Source organism: Myotis brandtii, unplaced genomic scaffold (assembly GCF_000412655.1).
Source record: "Myotis brandtii unplaced genomic scaffold, ASM41265v1 scaffold232, whole genome shotgun sequence".
Taxonomy (NCBI): Eukaryota; Metazoa; Chordata; class Mammalia; order Chiroptera; family Vespertilionidae; genus Myotis; species Myotis brandtii.
The window spans coordinates 595,999-614,309 of NW_005358729.1; the positions used below are offsets into that span (position 1 = coordinate 595,999).

The 18,311-nt window shown below is 35.5% G+C and overlaps 1 protein-coding gene across 4 annotated transcripts in view; it reads left to right on the plus strand.

Annotated features, from left to right (window-relative positions):
• Positions 1 to 18,311, plus strand: part of SNTG1 (syntrophin, gamma 1) — a 119,437-nt gene that overhangs the window by 66,544 nt on the left and 34,582 nt on the right. For all 4 annotated transcript variants that reach the window (XM_014539971.1, XM_005866529.2, XM_014539970.1 and 1 more), the window contains 6 exons: positions 2,391 to 2,447; positions 2,927 to 2,984; positions 3,788 to 3,831; positions 3,923 to 3,964; positions 13,067 to 13,169; positions 17,377 to 17,459. In XM_014539971.1, the coding sequence (XP_014395457.1) occupies positions 2,391 to 2,447; positions 2,927 to 2,984; positions 3,788 to 3,831; positions 3,923 to 3,964; positions 13,067 to 13,169; positions 17,377 to 17,459 (387 nt within the window). The remainder of the gene's footprint in view (positions 1 to 2,390; positions 2,448 to 2,926; positions 2,985 to 3,787; positions 3,832 to 3,922; positions 3,965 to 13,066; positions 13,170 to 17,376; positions 17,460 to 18,311) is intronic.

Consider the following 18,311-nt stretch of genomic DNA (forward strand, 5'->3'; position numbering starts at 1 on the left):
GCAACCTCTCAATCCGCCCTGCTCTGTGCATGACGGGGCGGCGCCCCAACTCCCCTATCGGCCCTGCTCTGAGCCTGACCAGGGGCTGCACCTAGGGATTGGGCCTGCCCTCTGCCACCCGGGAGCAGGCCTAAGCCAGTAGGTCGTTATCTCCCGAGGGGTCCCAGACTGCGAGAGGGCACAGGCCAGGCTGGGGAACCCCCCCCCCAGTGCACAAATTTTTGTGCACTGGGCCTCTAGTATATTATATTACTGTCATTCATTTGACATCTCTTGTTCTAGTAATCATGTTAATCCTGTTTCTATGATTGGATCTGGAATTCTAGTATCTGCCATCTTTGTAGATCTTGGTGTGTTATTTGTCCCTTGTTTGTTTCTTTGCTGAATCACTCATTGTGCTCTATTTCCTCCTGTGACATTTCACTGTGAGCTCATGCTTGATTCTGTGGGGAAATTTTTTGGAGTTTGAGTCTATAATGTGTTACAAAGACTATTTGCATCCTTAGACAAGTGCCTACGGATGCTAGCAATTTAGATATCCTTTAAACTTAATGCTCAATTAGGCTTTTGAGGCTACCTAGGTAGAACAAAATTCATTTCAAACCCACCTGTGGACCAACTCATTTACAGATTCCTAGAAGAATTGGTTTTTAATTCTTACATTGAGAGCCAAGTTCAAAATGGGCAAGTCTTCTACTATTACTCTTTTGGTGGTTGGGATCATTTTTCATCCTTACACTCTGCGACAGGGCCACTTCTCACCTTGCCCCTGTCCTGCTAGTTGTGGGCTCCCCCGGGGATGTCATGGGGGGAGGGGGGGCAGAGGTCACGTGAGCCTCCTTACCTCCTGGCTCTTCTTACCTTCATACCACTTCAACATTGTTTCTGACAACTTAGAGTTTTTTCTTCTTTGTTATTTCCCTGACATTATTTTTTGTTTGTTTGTTTTGTTTTGTTCATGATTTTATTGTGCTGCCCTGGAAAGGGATTTCAGTATATTTGACTCAAGAGTGTCAGACCCAAGGTTAGGTTTGTGTGTGTTGTTTTTTTAATGGTAGAAAGACTACTGGTTTTTAAATCAGACAGACTTGACTTATAATCTCAGCCTATTTGCTAGCTTTGTAATCGGAAGTGAATTCATTACCGCCTCTGAATATTGGTTCTCATGAATGAAAAAGATGGAATACCTGATTTTCATAATTCACTTGACAGCATTAAATGAGATTGCATTACTATGGTGATTCCTAGCAGTGAACAATGAAGATTGTTCCCTTTTTCTCATTTTCTGATTATGTGCTATTTATATATTTTTGTCTTAGTTTCACAGCCTTCATTTGAGGTCACAATTGTTTCCAAAAATAATGAATGAACTACAAATCTGGATATTTGTTCCTTTCTACAATTTATTTTGTGTACAACTTTGAATGCTTATTCCGGATGAGCAATTTGAGCTGGAAAAATAGTCTTTCTGTATAAAATTAGAAAATGACTCATCTCATCTCAAATGAAACGAGTGAATCTTTTTAAATACAAAAGAGTTTCATTATTAGTGCTTTAAATCAAAGTATTCTTAATATGACATAAGTAAAAAGAGCCTTAGATTATCTTAAAGATTATAGATTGCCCTGCTTGCATGGCTCAATGGTTGAGCACCAACCTATGAACCAGGAGGTCACAGTTCGATTCCTGGTCAGGGCACATACCCAGGTTGTGGGCTCGATCCCAGAGTGGGGCGTGCAGGGGGCATCCAATCAATGGTTCTCTCTCATTGATGTTTCCATCTGTCTCTCTGTCTCCCTTCCTCTCTGAAATCAATAAAAATATATACTTATTTTTAAAAAACAATCCCTTTGAACCTGGTTTATTTGCACTTGCAATTCCAGACATATACATGAATCATTTATATGCTGGGCCATGCCAGCCTCCCAGCTCTGCTCTCAGATCTTCATAACAATATGACTTGTAGTGATAAAGATAAGAACTTAGTTGACAAAGATAATATTTACCACTGACATTGAGATATTTTGATGTAACCAAAACATGGTCATTCCTTAGACAACAAGGATGCGTAATGTGAAATTGAGAAGAGATTTAAAATTTGATCCCAAAATATGTCCAAAAAATCATTGGAAAGAAGAAATTTTTAGACATTTAGCTATTTAATAACACTACAGACCTTTTATCTTGACAAATAAATTATTAATGTTTGATTTTAAAATTACAAAACACTCCATTTATTGCAAGATTTGGGAGTCTCTATGCGGACACTGTGTGTGTGTGTGTGTGTGTGTGTGTGTGTGTGTGTGTGCGCGCGCGTGCGCAAGAGGAGGGATATGTTGTGTAAATGCAGTTTTCTAAAAGCTAACCATTTTTAACATCCTTTCTTTCAGGAAAGAACGGTGACCATTAGAAGACAAACTGTAGGAGGATTTGGATTAAGCATAAAGGTAACCTGTGTTTCCAGTCTAGCCTTATAAAAGTTGTACTATAATGCTGCATTTTTGTGTATTTTAATTTTATCTGATTAGTAATTAGATATATGGCTATAGCAAACTCAATATTTGGATTGAAATGTAAGTTAAGTAGATTCTCATAGAACCTTGGTCACCTTTTGATTAAGAAATTTTGCAGAAGTATTTGGAACTTTTTTCTCACCTGGCATTAAATACAACTAATAAACATTTGTATCTGGTTTCATCTAAAATACCAAATATGGATGGTGTTTTAGTGTACATATCATACTTTAATCAACCAGAGTAGGAAATACTGACCTATCGATGAATGGAACAAGAGCAGGTTCTATGCTAATGAGATCTTAAGTAAAGTGTTGGTTGAATTCTATTCATTGCCTGTCCAGTTTCTAAAAAAACACTGAATTTTTATTTTTTCAAATTCAAAAGCACAATATATGATTTTATCTTTACAGGGGGGAGCAGAACATAACATTCCAGTTGTCATTTCAAAAATATCCAAGGAGCAAAGAGGTAAAGTGTTAAGAGAATAATACAGTAGCCATTCCTTTGTCAGCTATTGTTTTTGAAGAATAAGATGGTATTTAAGAATCATAAATTGGTATGTCATTGATCAGCTCCAGCTTCCCCAAGACCAGGCAGTAAGTGACTGAGTCTGATTCCTGAGTCTATGCACTGTATTACCCCAGGGAAGGGCTTCTCTAGGGAGAGTGAGAAGGAAAGAAAATAGAGGCTATGACTGCATATGAATTGGGGGTGCATAGCATTTTAATTCTTTCATTAAACAAACATACAAATAAATGAGATAATAACTCACATGAAGTATAAGCAATTTTATGTATTTATTACTTACAGTTCTCAGATGCAAGTTAACTCAGTTATCCCTCCACATAAACTGTTATCTAGGAAAAACACTGAAGATGTAAAGCGACGGAAATGTATACAATAATCAAATGTTTAAAAAGAAAGTGGGAGCTGATTCAAAGGCTGATGGACTGAATGTCTAGATCTAAACTTTTTCATGGCTATCTTAAAATGGTCAGTACATGGTAAAATTTAGTCATCACCCAGAAGAGTGACTATTCTTTTTTAAAAACTGTACGATCTGAAATGATAAAACTAAAGAGAAATATCACAGCTCGTGTTTCAGTATTTGGGCTGAATCATGTGGTTACTTTTGTATTTCCATTGTGCATCCTTTAAGATAATATTCATAGTAAGCATTTATTTTTTCTTTTATCAGTTTGACTTAAAAAAATCTTATCTGTGTGAAGAAAGTAGTTCATGCACAATCAGCTGTCCCTTTGCATTCACAGCAGAACTTTCGGGGCTGCTCTTCATCGGGGATGCGATCCTACAGGTATGCATTTTGCCAGTATTGTTTTATGGCGACCAAAACATGAAGTCAACCATGATATACCATATGAAACTCTACTTCTCCTTCATTGCAGATAAATGGAATTAATGTGAGAAAATGCAGACATGAAGAAGTGGTGAGTTTTCTTTACTTTTTCTTTAAATCATGATTTTCTCCATGTGTAAAGGAAGATTTAGTACATTGCTAAAAACTATTCATGTTATTGATTTGAAGGATATGACATTGGACCAATGTGCTATCAGATTTACAAAGGATCTCTTGATCTCTTAATTAGTGGTATTTTTTGTTTGTTTGTTTGTTTGTTTGTTTTCATATTTGAAATAGATCAGGGAGAACAGCCCAGGATGAAATGTAACTCAAAGATATACTTAAGGAGGGTCATTTGCTATTTTTTTCCTATGGTTTTTTTAAATTAATGCCTACCAATTAATGTCCACTAAGTATATTTCTACATGAAATACATCTCAAAATTTTTGCAAATATTTAAAAGCAATGAAATTTATGCCTGTAAAATCTCACACAGTAGCAGGTCAATTGGATGATCATATAAAGTCAGAGAGAGAGAGAGAGAGAGAGAGAGAGAGAGAGAGAGAGAGAAACAGAGATTTTAACGGAGCTTAATTTCAAGGCAAACAGGTTTAAAACTAGGCAGATTGGTCTTCAATTTTTTATTGTGGCATTTTGTTGGATTTTGTTAAACCTGCCGATCTGAAACCTTGGCCTCAGATATTCTAATCCAGTCAGTTTAGGTTGGACCAGGAATTAGGATTTTAAACAATCAGTTCAAGTGGTTCCATTGCATGCGGCTTCTAAACTATACTTTGGGAGAAGATGGAAGGTTGAGAAGCTTCTGTTTGAGATGCTGAGATGCCATAACAATTATGCAGAAAGGAATAGGAAAATGTCAGGGACTTGGGAAAATGCTTGCCATGGTTGATTAAATAACACTTACAGAACGTTTGTTGTATTTCTGTCATTTCATGTGGGAAGAATTAGAGGAGAAATTATGGTTAATTGTTTACACTCAAGGGTCAAGCAAAATATAAGGTATTGTAAGCCTTTTGCTTCCTACAGCTCTAATTTATTTGGTTGTGTAATACATTGCTCTTCTGCTAAAATGGATTTAGAAAACCCTCTGATATATTTACGTATTTCAACCCTCAAAGAGACAACCTTTAGTGTCTGTGAAAAGCTGCAGTTCTACAAATAGTAATATTTATTAGGGAGGGTCCTTGATTAGGAGCACTTAGAATAATTAATCAGTATTCGTCACTTGTCTTTGTCTTCTTAAAAATCTTACTGGGGCCACCCCTATTGCCACTCTGTGGTGGATTTTATGTAAAATATGAATCCGTCAAGTCTCAAGCTTCCTGCACATATGCACAGAGGAAAGTAGTGTTTTAGGCAAGTGAGAGAACTCTGCATAGCAAAGAGCACTGTGTGTAGACTCATGTTAATTTTAAATATGGTAATGTAAGCAAAGATATTTTAACTTTAGTCTTTCCCCCCAAAAGTACAAAGTGATTTTAAGCTCATTATACTGGGAGCAAAATGAAGTGCATTCTCTTTTTCCAACCACATGCTGTTAGATGGAATCATTTTTGCACTTTGCTCCTCAGAGGCAGGCAGCATGCTTAAGATAAATAGTGATGGACCTTTGATTAAACAGGTTAATGGGGCATGAAAGTCTAGAACACACCAATAATGCCACTTCTTAAGGACATCCATTCTCTTTCAAAGAAAGGGAATTTAGAATTGCATTACAAGTGTGTGTGGTGCCCTAGCTGGTTTGGTTGAGTGGATAGAGTGTCAGCCTGTGGACTGAAGGGTCCCGGGTTTGATTCTGGTCAAGGGCACATGCCCGAGTTGCAGGCTTGATCCCCAGTAGCAGGAGGCAGCCAATCAATTATTCTCTCCCAGCATTGATGTTTCTGTCTCTCTCTCCCTCTCTCTTCCTCTCTGAAATAAAAAATATATTTAAAAAACAAACAAACAAATTATATGTGGTCCTTCACAATAAACTTTTATCTTTAAGATGCTTAACCTTATCAGCTTTGAAATATAAGTACTGACATTCTTATTTAATTTCAATCTTTTACTTCCCAACAGAGATTTGATGCTTTTGTCCTCACTATTAATTACCTGAACAAATAGACTTACTACACCTCAGTGGAACTAAGATGTTAATTAAATGTTTAAGAATGGATTTACATGGGCAGAAAAAGTACAAGCATCTCAGAGGATGTAGATGGTCTTAAAATAGCATGCTGATATTACCACGTTCCTTCGTCCAAGTCAGTAATTCACATAAAGTTTCAAATTCAGAAACAAATTTTGTAGACATGACTATATATTGTTTGTGCATGTAACTTTTATTAATCTACACTATTCAGTCACATTGTTAGAAATTCTGCATTTAGCTCGGATCAGCTTCACTCTTTTTATTTTACTTTATCATTTTATTTTTTCCATCACCATTGATCCCTTCTACGCCCTCTTCCACCTGCACCCCCACCCCACCCACATTGTTCTTCATGTCCATGATGATCAGCTTCACTCTTTTAAAATTTAATTTAATTTTTTAATATATTTTTTATTGATTTCAGGGAGGAAGGGAGAAGGGGAGAGAGAGATGGAAACATCAATGATGAGAGAGAATCATTCATCGGCTGCCTCCTGCATGCCCCACACTTGGGATCGAGCCCACAACCCGGGCATGTGCCCTTGACCAGAATCGAACCTGGGACCCCTCAGTCTGCAGGCTGACGCTCTATCCATCGAGCCAAACCGGCTAGGGCCAGCTTCACTCTTAAGAAGCCTTCAACAGTATAGCTATTACTTTTGTATTGAAGTTTAAGGTTTGAATTAATGTAACGTATATGAAAATGCCAGCACAGCTCTGGAAACTTAGAAAAAGTATACGTTATTTTATGCCATCAAATACTATTTCTTCACACACTGGCACTTGTAATGGAAGAGTTTGTATCCTGACTCTACAATCAAGATTGTTATAAATACAAATCTATTAATATAATTGAAATTTCTATCTCATAAGACTTTTAAAATAGAACAGGTCATTACAAGGCCAAGCAGGAACAATGGCTAGATGATTCCAGAGATTTTCTTCTAAAAGAACATTTCTGATTTCAGGTTAGAGGTTCATGGGCCTTAAAAAAGAGATTCATCTGCTTTTTAAAAAATTTTATGGTCTTAATAATAAAAATATTATAGTTCTGATCTGTGATTTTAAAATCAATTCTAAAAAGCTGTGTAATTCGTGGTGGAAAACCAACAGGGTGGCGGGCAAGACCAGAGTGAGGGTGAGAGTGTGAGTGAGTGAGTGTGTGCGAGGGAGAGTGTGCGCGGGTGTGAGTGTAGTTGGAAAACAATAGGAAATTGAAGAAAGAACTAGAGGATGATACAAACAAACGGAAGCATAGACCTTGTTCATGGATTGGGAGAATTACCGTCATTAAAATGTATATGCTACTCAAAGCAATCTATAGATTCAGTGGAATTCTGATGAAAATATCTATGACATATTTCACAGAACTAGAACAAACACTTCTCTGATACTGTTTCTTATCAACAGTTGGAATCAGGTTAAACATCTCCTAGTTACATCCTGTTGAGTTTGCTGATTAGTTTGGAAAATGTCTAAGAATTCCTTCTCAGTTGCTTTCACAAAGCAATATCAAAAGGAAAGCATACTTTATTGCTGCGGTTGACATCCTTGACAATGCAATATTGGTTGCTGTTAATTCGGTGTGTGATTCCAGCCCTGTAGGGGAAGTGAGCTCCTTAGTTCCAGCAGTGAACAGAAACAGTGCTGGGCCGATCTTCAGACCTACGTGCTATGTGTCTGAGACATCTTTATTGTGTCTCCAGTTTATGAAGCTCCAATAGGAACAGAGTCAGCAGCAGGGTTGTAGCTATTTCCCAGTCCAGTGATCTGACAAGTTGTTGCCCCAATCAATCTGTCACCACGTCCCTCCCATCTTTTCTCTGGTTAACTTGTAGCTGTGGACCAGCACCACCTGGGGTTATGGCTGCCCCAGGTTGCCATGGAGACGGAGCAATAATAGAGATGGAAGTAGAGCTTTGTTTCCTCCTGTTATTACTGGCACACATTCACTTGTTGTACCCAGCGCTTCAAATACAACCAAGGCAGGTGGCATGACAATAGGAATTTCAAAGACACGTGAGTCCGTGTCTTTAACACTCCATCTGGGCAGGGAGTCCAGCTTCCCTTATTCTCACCTGCTTTTCAAAGGAAATGTTTGTGGGAATTACAATCAGTCCTTCTCTCCAAGGCTGTTTCACTTGAAAGTATTCTCTGTGAGTTTACATGCCCTCAAAAAACATTCTTCTAAAATCTCTGTTTGAATAGAAACCATTTCTATTTTATGTCTCAAGCGAATAGTCTATAGATGGTATTCATTCGCTTCTATTCATTTAAAGGGCTAGAGCTTAACTTCCCTTGTTACTAAAGCATTGCTAGGAAGTCACACTGAATAGAAACCATTTCTATTTTATGTCTCAAGTGAATAGTCTATAGATGGTGGTATTCATTCGTTTCCATTCATTTAAAGGGCTAGAGCTTAACTTCCCTTGTTACTAAAGCATTGCTAGGAAGTCACAAGACATACTCAAGACTCGAGATGTCCTCTGAGAAACTGTGGTTTTAATGTAGAGGCTAATCTAAACACAGACTGGCACAGAACTATTTTTAACATATTATCATTAATGTGTTTACCCCTTTCCTGGCAGTTCCTTTGGATTAAGATGACACATGCAGTTTGGAGAGAAATGAAGGTGCTAATGAACCCTGAGTGCAGGAACAGAAAGTTTTCCTAACGAGTGTTTTTTGTTGGTTTGTGTGTTCTTTTGTTTTTGTTTTTTTTGTCATTCAGGTACCAGGAGTGTCCTTAGGGAGTGTCCTTAGGGAGTGTCCTTAGGGACTTCGTTGGAATAGAAGTAGAAAAGTAGATGAGAGAGAAGTTCAAGAAGACAAAATAGACAATACGTTTATAATTTTGCTAACAGTCCGTCCTTATATATTTTTAGTAATTTCCATACAGGTAAGATGGGGACATATATGGCTTCCAAATAGAGTAAATGCCTCTCATAAAGTATCCGTACTATGCATAATTCCATAAATATCTTATGGCTTATACAGTTGTCATCTCTCCAGTATTGTTGTGCATGATAAGTTTCTTCATGTATTTAGCAACATGTAAGGCAAACTATTTTCTCCCTATTCCCTTAATATATTCTATTTGGGAAATTCATTTACACTATTATAGTGGAGACATACACATCTATTTTTAAGTATTTGAAATTATCAGACTCCCAAAGAAACTACTGTTTTCCCCTGGCAGTACAGCTGTGTTTCTCCCTGTGCAAACTTCAGTAACCAAGGAAATGCTGGCATAGCCTAATCTGGTGACCCCACAATGATGCTAATGGTATCAGAGGATACTATACTCAGTGAGTATCATGGGGGGAGGGGCATTTAAAATTCAGAATAACAAAAGTAAATTGACTTACACAATAGACTAAAATGACAGTATATGGCAGAAAACAGCACAAGACCTAAAATGTTTACTTCTTGAGGTCTGTGTTCTGCAAACATGATAATATGCACAAACAGATATTTAGTAATTGTATGCTGCAGCTGCAAATCTAATGTGGGTGTAATAGTGTTTGTTTTTTCAGATCTTGACAATTCATTTTATATGAGATAATCTTATACAGAATTCTAAAAAAATAAGGAAAAGAGTTCCCTCTTTTCCTTCAAAATTCTACTTAATTCTGTGCACTATTTACAACCTAGACATTTATGTAGCTATGGTTTTTAATATCATACATTTAGAATAAATATGTGCATTAGTTATTTCAGTCAAATGTGATTATACAAAATATTTTTATCCATATGAGGTTATTTTAATAACTCTGTATTTTCCTAGATAAATATGGAGATGTTTTGTACCTCACTATCCTACCTCAAATATACCATAACTATATATAAAAGTACACTAAAATATGTCCAGCCTGTTAAATATGTCTTTTTCTCCCACCTTCCATTATTTTTTAATACTTATGAAAGTAATTTCATTTTCTTATACTGTATTTGTAAAAACTTACAAACTATTTTTGAAATATAATAAAGAGAGTCAGCATCTTCATTCAGTGCCTGATTTTAAATGACATGGTCTGATTGTTTTAACATTTAAGATAATTTTATTGCTTAGTAAAATTAACTTATTAAGGTTATTCATTCAAAAGTATATAATGATGACATTTATGGGCCAGCTGTGGCTAAGCTATTTGAATTCATCTGTGAACAAGATATAGCTCGCTGCCCTTATGTAGCACACAATTTCATGGAGCAGAGACAGACTACATATTAGCACAGTATCTGGTAGATTACAAGGTGCAATTGAGCATGAAAAACGATGGGCAGAGCAGGTAAACAAGGAAAGAAAGGATGTGGAGAGCTATAATTTTAAATCAGCTGATAAAGGTAGGACTCATTGGAATGTTTTTGGAGCAAAGAGTAGAAGGAGGTAAAGATTTAGCCATGCAAATGTGTAGAAAAGGGCCATGCTAGACAGAGGGAACAGTCATATTAAAGAAATATCATGAGCTTTCTTACATTCTTATTTTTCTTAACTTTTTTATTAGGAATTGCAGCTTAATTTGACAAAACATCCTTTCAGAATTTCTAATGAAAAAGAAAAAAATCTACCTGTATCTATCTAATCTATCTATCTATCTATCTATCTATCTATCTATCATCTATGTCACAATAATAGATAATGTATGTATATTTAACTTGTTGATGAAATTAATTATATTGGCAATAAATTCTTGATTTTTATCCAGATTTGCTCTGTTGAAATAAAGGCTCATAGAACAATTTAATTTGTCATTTGTTGGATTCTGTATGCTAATAGTGAATTTTGAATTATTTCATCCATATTCATATTAATGATAGTCTCTTATTTCTTCAAGCTACTTATGTAACCCTTTTATATTAATTTTTATTTATTTTAGTTTGATTTTATAATATGGATTGGAAAGATCACTAATTTTATGCTGGAATAATTCTTCTTTAAGAATTAGATAAAACAAAGTAAAATATTGCTTGATTAATTAAGGTAACCATTTTGAGATTAAAACAAATAGTGGGAAGCATTTCTGTTATTAGGTCTACTAATGAACAAAGCATTCTGCTTGTTGAGTTAAAGTTCAACTCATGTAGGATGTGACTTTTCACGGGCCTTTTGCATAAAATCTTGTTTTAACGGGGCCTTCGAAAGTGATGGAGTTATTTTTAGTGTGAGCTTTAAACATTTTACTAAAATTCGATCCAGTATTTCAACATTCTTGCTTCACTAGAGCAAATGGCTTTTTCTCATACTGCAGCACACCCATACTGGTCTAGTTCTGTGGCTGTGGTTCCTTTGCCAATGTAAATCTTGGAGGCTCTTTGCTGCTGCTCTGATCTGACTCACTTACCTTGTGTCCTTAATCCCATTGTTCCCTGCTAGTGCTATTTGAGGAGGTGAAAAGACCTTTCCCTAGCGCCTCTAGGTCAGCGGTTCTCAACCTGTGGGTCCTTACCCCTTTGGGGGTCGAACGACCCTTTCACAGGGGTCGCCTAAGACCATCGGAAAACACATATATAATTACATATTGTTTTGTGATTAATCACTATGCTTTCATTATGTTCAATTTGTAACAATGAAAATACATCCTGCCTATCAGATATTTACATTACGATTCATAACAGTAGCAAAATTACAGTTAGGAAGTAGCACCGAAAATAATTTTGTGGTTGGGGGTCACCACGACATGAGGAACTGTATTAAAGGGTCACGGCATTAGGGAGGTTGAGAACCACTGCTCTAGGTGGACAAAAGAATGCTTTACCTTAGCCATAAATGATTCATCTATTGGGTAAAAACACTTAAAACATCCCTCCCCTGTCCTGTTTCTCCAGTCCTGGGGTCCCTACTCAATTCTTTTTTTTAAGTCTACCTTTTGGAGTTCTATTTTGGTTGTCGTTTGCATTTTTCTCTAATGTTTATTGTTGCACTTAATAAGGAGAAGCATGTTGTTGGGACCAGAAATTAATGTAAATTATTTTGATAGCCAATTCTTTAATAACTTGAAGTTGAGCATTGTTTCTACATGTTTCATAACATGTTATGTTCCTATGTCTAGTAACTACTTTTTCACTAATTATTCTTTTTTTATAACTTTATTTTTATTGTTTACATTATTATAGTTGTTCCCACATCCCCCCAACCTTTGCCCACCTCCACCCAGCTCTTGCCCCTCTTCCCTCTAGCCATCACCACAATGTTGTCTATGTCCATCAGTTATGCAATACATTCTTTGTTCACTAATTATTCTTATTTCTTTTTTTAGTTTACACAAGATTTTTAAAATTATAAATATATTTATATCTTTTCCAGGTATGTTTACTTTAAGTAAATCCTCTGCTTCTTGTATTTCTTTTAATTTCCCTACACTTGTCCTGGAATAATTTTTAAGAAAGTGCCATTATTTTAACTGGTAGATTGATTTGGAAAATGTTGAGTTATTGATAATAATAGTGTTATTATTATTTTTAAATATTCAGGGAAAGGAAAGTAAAATGTACAATGGTATAATGGGAAAATAATACCTATTTTTATTTTGCAAAGAGTTTGAGTGAATTGGAGCCATTTTATTGACATGAAATTAGCACTCTGGGCAACATCTACAGGGTCATTTATTTGTAGACCTCCAAATGTTGCATATATGCTCAATAAATATTTTTAACATAATAAATATAGTGGGTTGAGCACTACATTTTACTGTAAATTTCATGATTGTTCATTTTTGTCTAATATAGACCATAAGCTCAAGATAATCTCAGTAAATATGAATGGCAATAATGATACAGTGAGCGAACAAGGGACCACAGAATGGTAGAAAGAAGATGAACATTGCCAACTGTGTTTGGCAATGTTCACAGCCAAGATGAACATTGATGGCTGTGTTAGATCATTTATTCCCCCTCTGTCTTTCATAAAATATTTCTGACCACCAGGGAATAGTGAAAGATGGAAAAGACAGCACATCATTTCCAGATTTTGCAACCATAAAACTTTTGTGAACACACTGGTAATATCATTGTAATCTTTTTTTTTTTAAATTGTAGGTTCAAGTTCTTAGGAATGCTGGAGAAGAAGTGACCCTAACAGTGTCTTTTTTAAAAAGAGCACCTGCTTTCCTCAAACTCCCACTGAATGAAGATTGTGCATGTAAGCATTTATGAAGACTAGGTATAATCATCACATTTACTTTATAAATATTATTTCCTGACATTAATTAGTAATAGTAATTTCTTTTCCGATGTGGATTTCTGCCATAATACTTTGAATACTTATTCAAAAAGAACAGGTGTTATTTTTATTTCAGAATGTATTCATTACATTTACAGTTATTTTCCAATATTTAATTGGAGAAGCATTGTTTAGTTAAAAAATAAGTATCATAGCAAATATATGCATTGTGTATCTCTAGTAAGTATTATTAATGATATTTGATGAATATAATTTTTCTAACTGGAGAATGATTGACATTTATTTAACTACTGGACTTGCTAAACAAGCATTGACACATGCTTTCTGGATGAAAATGTGGAAATGTATGAATTTTCATAAGAGTTACTTAAAAATGTCTATATCATTTGCATGCTATGAAATGTATATTTTCTAATATTTTTGCTAAAACTGTCAAAGAAGAATACATTTTTAACTCAGGCATAATTTGCATGCAATGAAATGCAAAGACGTTAAATGAATAGTATGAACAGTTCTAGCAAATACACATTTGCTTATTCCACATCCTGTAAAATCACAGAATGGCTCCTCCGTGCCTCTTCCCAGTAAATAACATCGCCAGAAACAACCATTGATTTCACATTTATCGTCATATACTTGTTTCTTTTAAAACTGGGTAGAGTAGAATCATACTGTATTTACTCTTTTATGTCTGGCTTCTTTCATTATGTGCAATCATTGTTTTATATTTCAGTAGTTTGTTCATTTATATTGCTGCGTAATATTAGATTCTATTATATGAATATAGTACAGTTTGATATTGCATTATTCTGTTTATAGACAACAGAGCTGTTGCCAGTATTTTGCTATTATAGATTGAACTGCTATGAACATTCTTGTGTAGGTGTGGGAAGTTTTACAGTTTTATGTTGCAATTATAAGTATATAGAACAGTTGAGTTATAGAATAGTATAATTAACTTGTTAACAAACTATCAAACATATTTCTAAAATAAACATATATTTGAAGACCTCTCACTTTCTACTCCAGCAGTGTATGAGAGTTCTGGAGGCTCTACATTATTCAAATATTTGATGGTCAAAGATTATTTTTATCCATTATATTGATGTGTAGTGGTATCTTATTATAGTTTTAATTTGCACTTCTCAGAAGACTAATGATGATTAGCTCCTTATCATGTCCCATTTGCATATCTTATTGTTCATTTGCATATCTTATTTTGTAATGTGTCTACTCAAGCCTTTTTGTCCATTTTTCTATTATTATGTCTTTCTATGATTGCACTGCAAGAGTTTGAAAAATATACCAGGTAATCTGTATATAAGCCTTTGTCAGCTATATGTGTTACATTTTCACTCCATCTGTGCACAACTATATTTTTTATCTAAAGTTGTCTTAGGTTTGCAGTTTTAAATTTTGATAAAATCTAACTTACCATTCTTTTTCTTGGTCATTTTTGTTGTATATGCTTATTCCTTTCTGTATATTCTGTGAAAAATAATGGCCAAACCTGAGACCACAAAGACATTTACCTACATTTTTCCTAGCAGCCTGATAGCATTGAATTTTATAGTCCATCTTATATTAATTACTTTTTTGTGTCTGAAATAGCAATCAAGAATCAAGGAACCACTTTCTTATTTTCATTAATTTAGGTCTATTCTTGCAATAAAATCACAATGATGATTACTGTAGCATTATACAGACATACTCATTTTATCGCACTTCACTTTATTGAGCCTTGAAGATACTGTATTTTTTACAAACTAAAGGTTTATAGTCACCCTGTGTGGAACAAGTCTATCCGTGCCATTTCTCTAACAGCCCTTGCTCGCTTCCTGAGCTGAAATTCAAGTTACATTATATCCATTACATAAAAGTTACCTGCAATCATTGGTGCTGCAAATCGTGATGCATAGATCATTCAGGGAGAAGTTAATGCTAAGGGATTCGAGTACATGTTGAAAAGACGGCAGATTTCCTTTTTGGGACTTTTCTGTTTCCCCCCCACTGTTTGGGGCCATCGTCCTTCAGCACCATTCTTCCTTGTCCCTGTACAGGACATAGGTGATGGACAAGGCCGGTCTCAGGAACCTGTGGTCCATAGGGAAGGCCGCCACTTCCGCCGCCATCACTTCTTGCTGCTCTTGGGGCCGCAGGGCCTGGGGTGCGGCTGGGGTGGGGGCGGCCCCTGATGCTAGACTTGCTGCCCCACCATAGTCTCCGGACTCCCTCAGTGGTCTCTGTCTTGCTTTGGTTCCCCAGAGGAGTTGGTGGTGGAGATCCCGTCCCTGTCTCAATTATTTTTATTTTTTTATATCCCTTGAGATATTATATATATTTTTTATTCTACTGATGTGGTGACCATAAAAAAAATTGATTTTGAATGCCAAATCAAGCTGATATTCCTAGGAGAAACACCACATGGTCATGAAATATTTTTTTATTATTATTATTACTGGTTTTAATTTGCTAATATATTGTTAAGTTTCTTCTTTTATAAGTTTTGATAAAGTTTTTTCCCAATGGTTTTTGTCTATTTAAACTAAGTTGCCAATTCACAGAATTTGATATGATTTCATTTTATTCCATTCAAAATGGATAAAAGTTTTAAATTAATATGTGTGTGCGTTACAAATATTGTCTCATAGGAGAGATACAGATAAACATCAACAGGAAAAGTAGCTAAAACAAAGTATGAAATCTATAAGATTTAAAGAGTGGAAAAACCATATTCAGGCTAGTATAGAAAAAAGTGTATGATTCCCTTCTGAGCGCCAAAACAACTTAAGAATTTTAGAGTAATAAAAGTGTAGAACAAAATCATTACATTTTCACACATCAGTTAATATATTAGGAGTGTTACTTTTGACCCTGATGTTTAAATTTAAGGATAATATTGCAAATGAAAATTGGGAGTCAATTACATTACTAGCTCATGTTTGTCAACATTAGCCATTCCAAAAAGCATATTATCTTTAGAAAAGCTTAAATGAAACAGAAATCAAGAAATATGTTTCTAGTCCTAATTTTAAAAATTACCAAATTGTGAAATCTTGAAAAATGAAAAATAGAACACCAATAGCTCATCTTTAAAAAATAGATATTAATAGGTCTCATTTTTTTGTTGCAGTTTTGCAAAAGTAGATAGTGGCAATAAGGGTACTTCCAAGTATAGTGTTTACTAAGAGATCTTGTAAAAACAGGACACAGAAAACCTTTTTTGCATCTAAAGGTAGGATTTGCCAGGAGGCTGAAACATGACATTATATAGAACTTTGATGACAAACAAAACCCTGCACTATTAAGTATAATAAATATAGATCATTTTGGAGAGTGGGGGTGGGGGGTTGGGAGGCAATGGGGGGGATAAGGACACATATGTAATACCTTAATCAAGAAAGAAAAAAATAAAATTCTATACTACTTTTATAAGGTTGTTTATTTTCCTTAATAAAGCCTTCCCTTTTCTGAAATCAAAGATCAATATTTGCGGGTCTCTTTGTACCCCGATAACTTCAGTCAATGGGTTAACTTGGAAAACTCTGACTTTGATATAAGTGAAATAGAATTTTATTTTACTACCTGATTTGATTGATATAATTGAGCATAATAAAATATAACAGTGTAGACCTGACCGGTTTGGCTCAGTGGATAAAGCGTCAGCCTGCGGACTAAAGGGTCTCAGGTTCAATTCCGGTCAAGGGCATATACCTTGGTTGCGGGCACATCCCCAGTGGGGGTTGTGCAGGAGGCAGCTGATCGATGTTTCTCTCTCATCGATGTTTCTAGCTCTCTATTCCTCTCCCTTCCTCTCTGTAAAAAAAAAATCAATAAAATATATTTAAAAAATAAAATAAAATATAACAGTGTAACATGTATTCATCTAGAGCAGTGGTCGGCAAACCGCAGCTCGCCAGCCACATGCGGCTCTTTGGCCCCTTGAGTGTGGCTCTTCCACAAAATACCACGTGGGGGTGCGCACGTACAGTGCAATTGAAACTTCGTGGCCCATGTGCAAAGTTTAAAAAATTTGGCTCTCAAAAGAAATTTCAATCGTTGTACTTTTGAAATTTGGCTCTGTTGACTAATGAGTTTGCCAACCACTGGTCTAGAGCACTTTGGCATTCTGACCAGTGGGGTGTTGTGTTTTTGTTTCCTGTAGGTGCACCAAGCGACCAGAGTAGTGGTACCTCCTCTCCTCTGTGTGACAGTGGCTTACATCTCAACTATCATCCCAATAATACAGTAAGATGACTGAAGCGTGGTTCATATTAATAAGGAGGCTAACACCAAAAGCCCCCCCAAACATGTATATTTATAGTTTGCAGAACCTGATATTGAATCTGGTTTGAAATCCTTGGTGGCTTCATAATTTAAGTATTATCATAAGCCAGGAAGGAAAACATAACTAGGTCAGTTATTTTTCTCCTCTGAGGTCTGAAAGCTGGAGAGACTTTTAGCTGCAAGAGGTCATGCATAACATCTTATAATCATTTTATGACATTGCATATTATATGTAATTTCATGCTCTAAATGATTTGCCATGATTTTTATCATTTTTCTACTGAAATTACTTAGCTAAAAGGAGCTATTTTATTTGCCACTTTTTAGATTTTCTTAACTATCTTCATGCATATCAGGGAATTAATGTAAAAATGAGAAAAATCTAACCCATACATCATGTTAGTCTATAATGAATGTTAAGCTATACATACATTTAATGATTGATAAAATCAGCATGTGAGTTTTTTATATATTTAATGAAATTTTTTTAAATTTTTCACTTATATTTTGGAATAAACAGGTTTTATTTGAATTTTATAATTTTTTAAACCTTTTAAAACATTCATGCATTCTAAATACAAAACAATCCTTTCTGGTTATATGTAAAACTAACAATTATCCTCTGTGCTTACAAACATGAAGGCTAACAGAGCTAACAGTAAGAGGCTTTTGTTTTTTTACTAGAGGCCCAGTGCACGACATTCGTGCACTGGGTGGGGGGGGGCGGTCCCTCAGCCCGGTCTGTGCCCTCTCAAAGTTTGGGAACACTCGGCGGACATCCCCCAAGGGATCCTTAGCGCTGCCTTGGAGGTG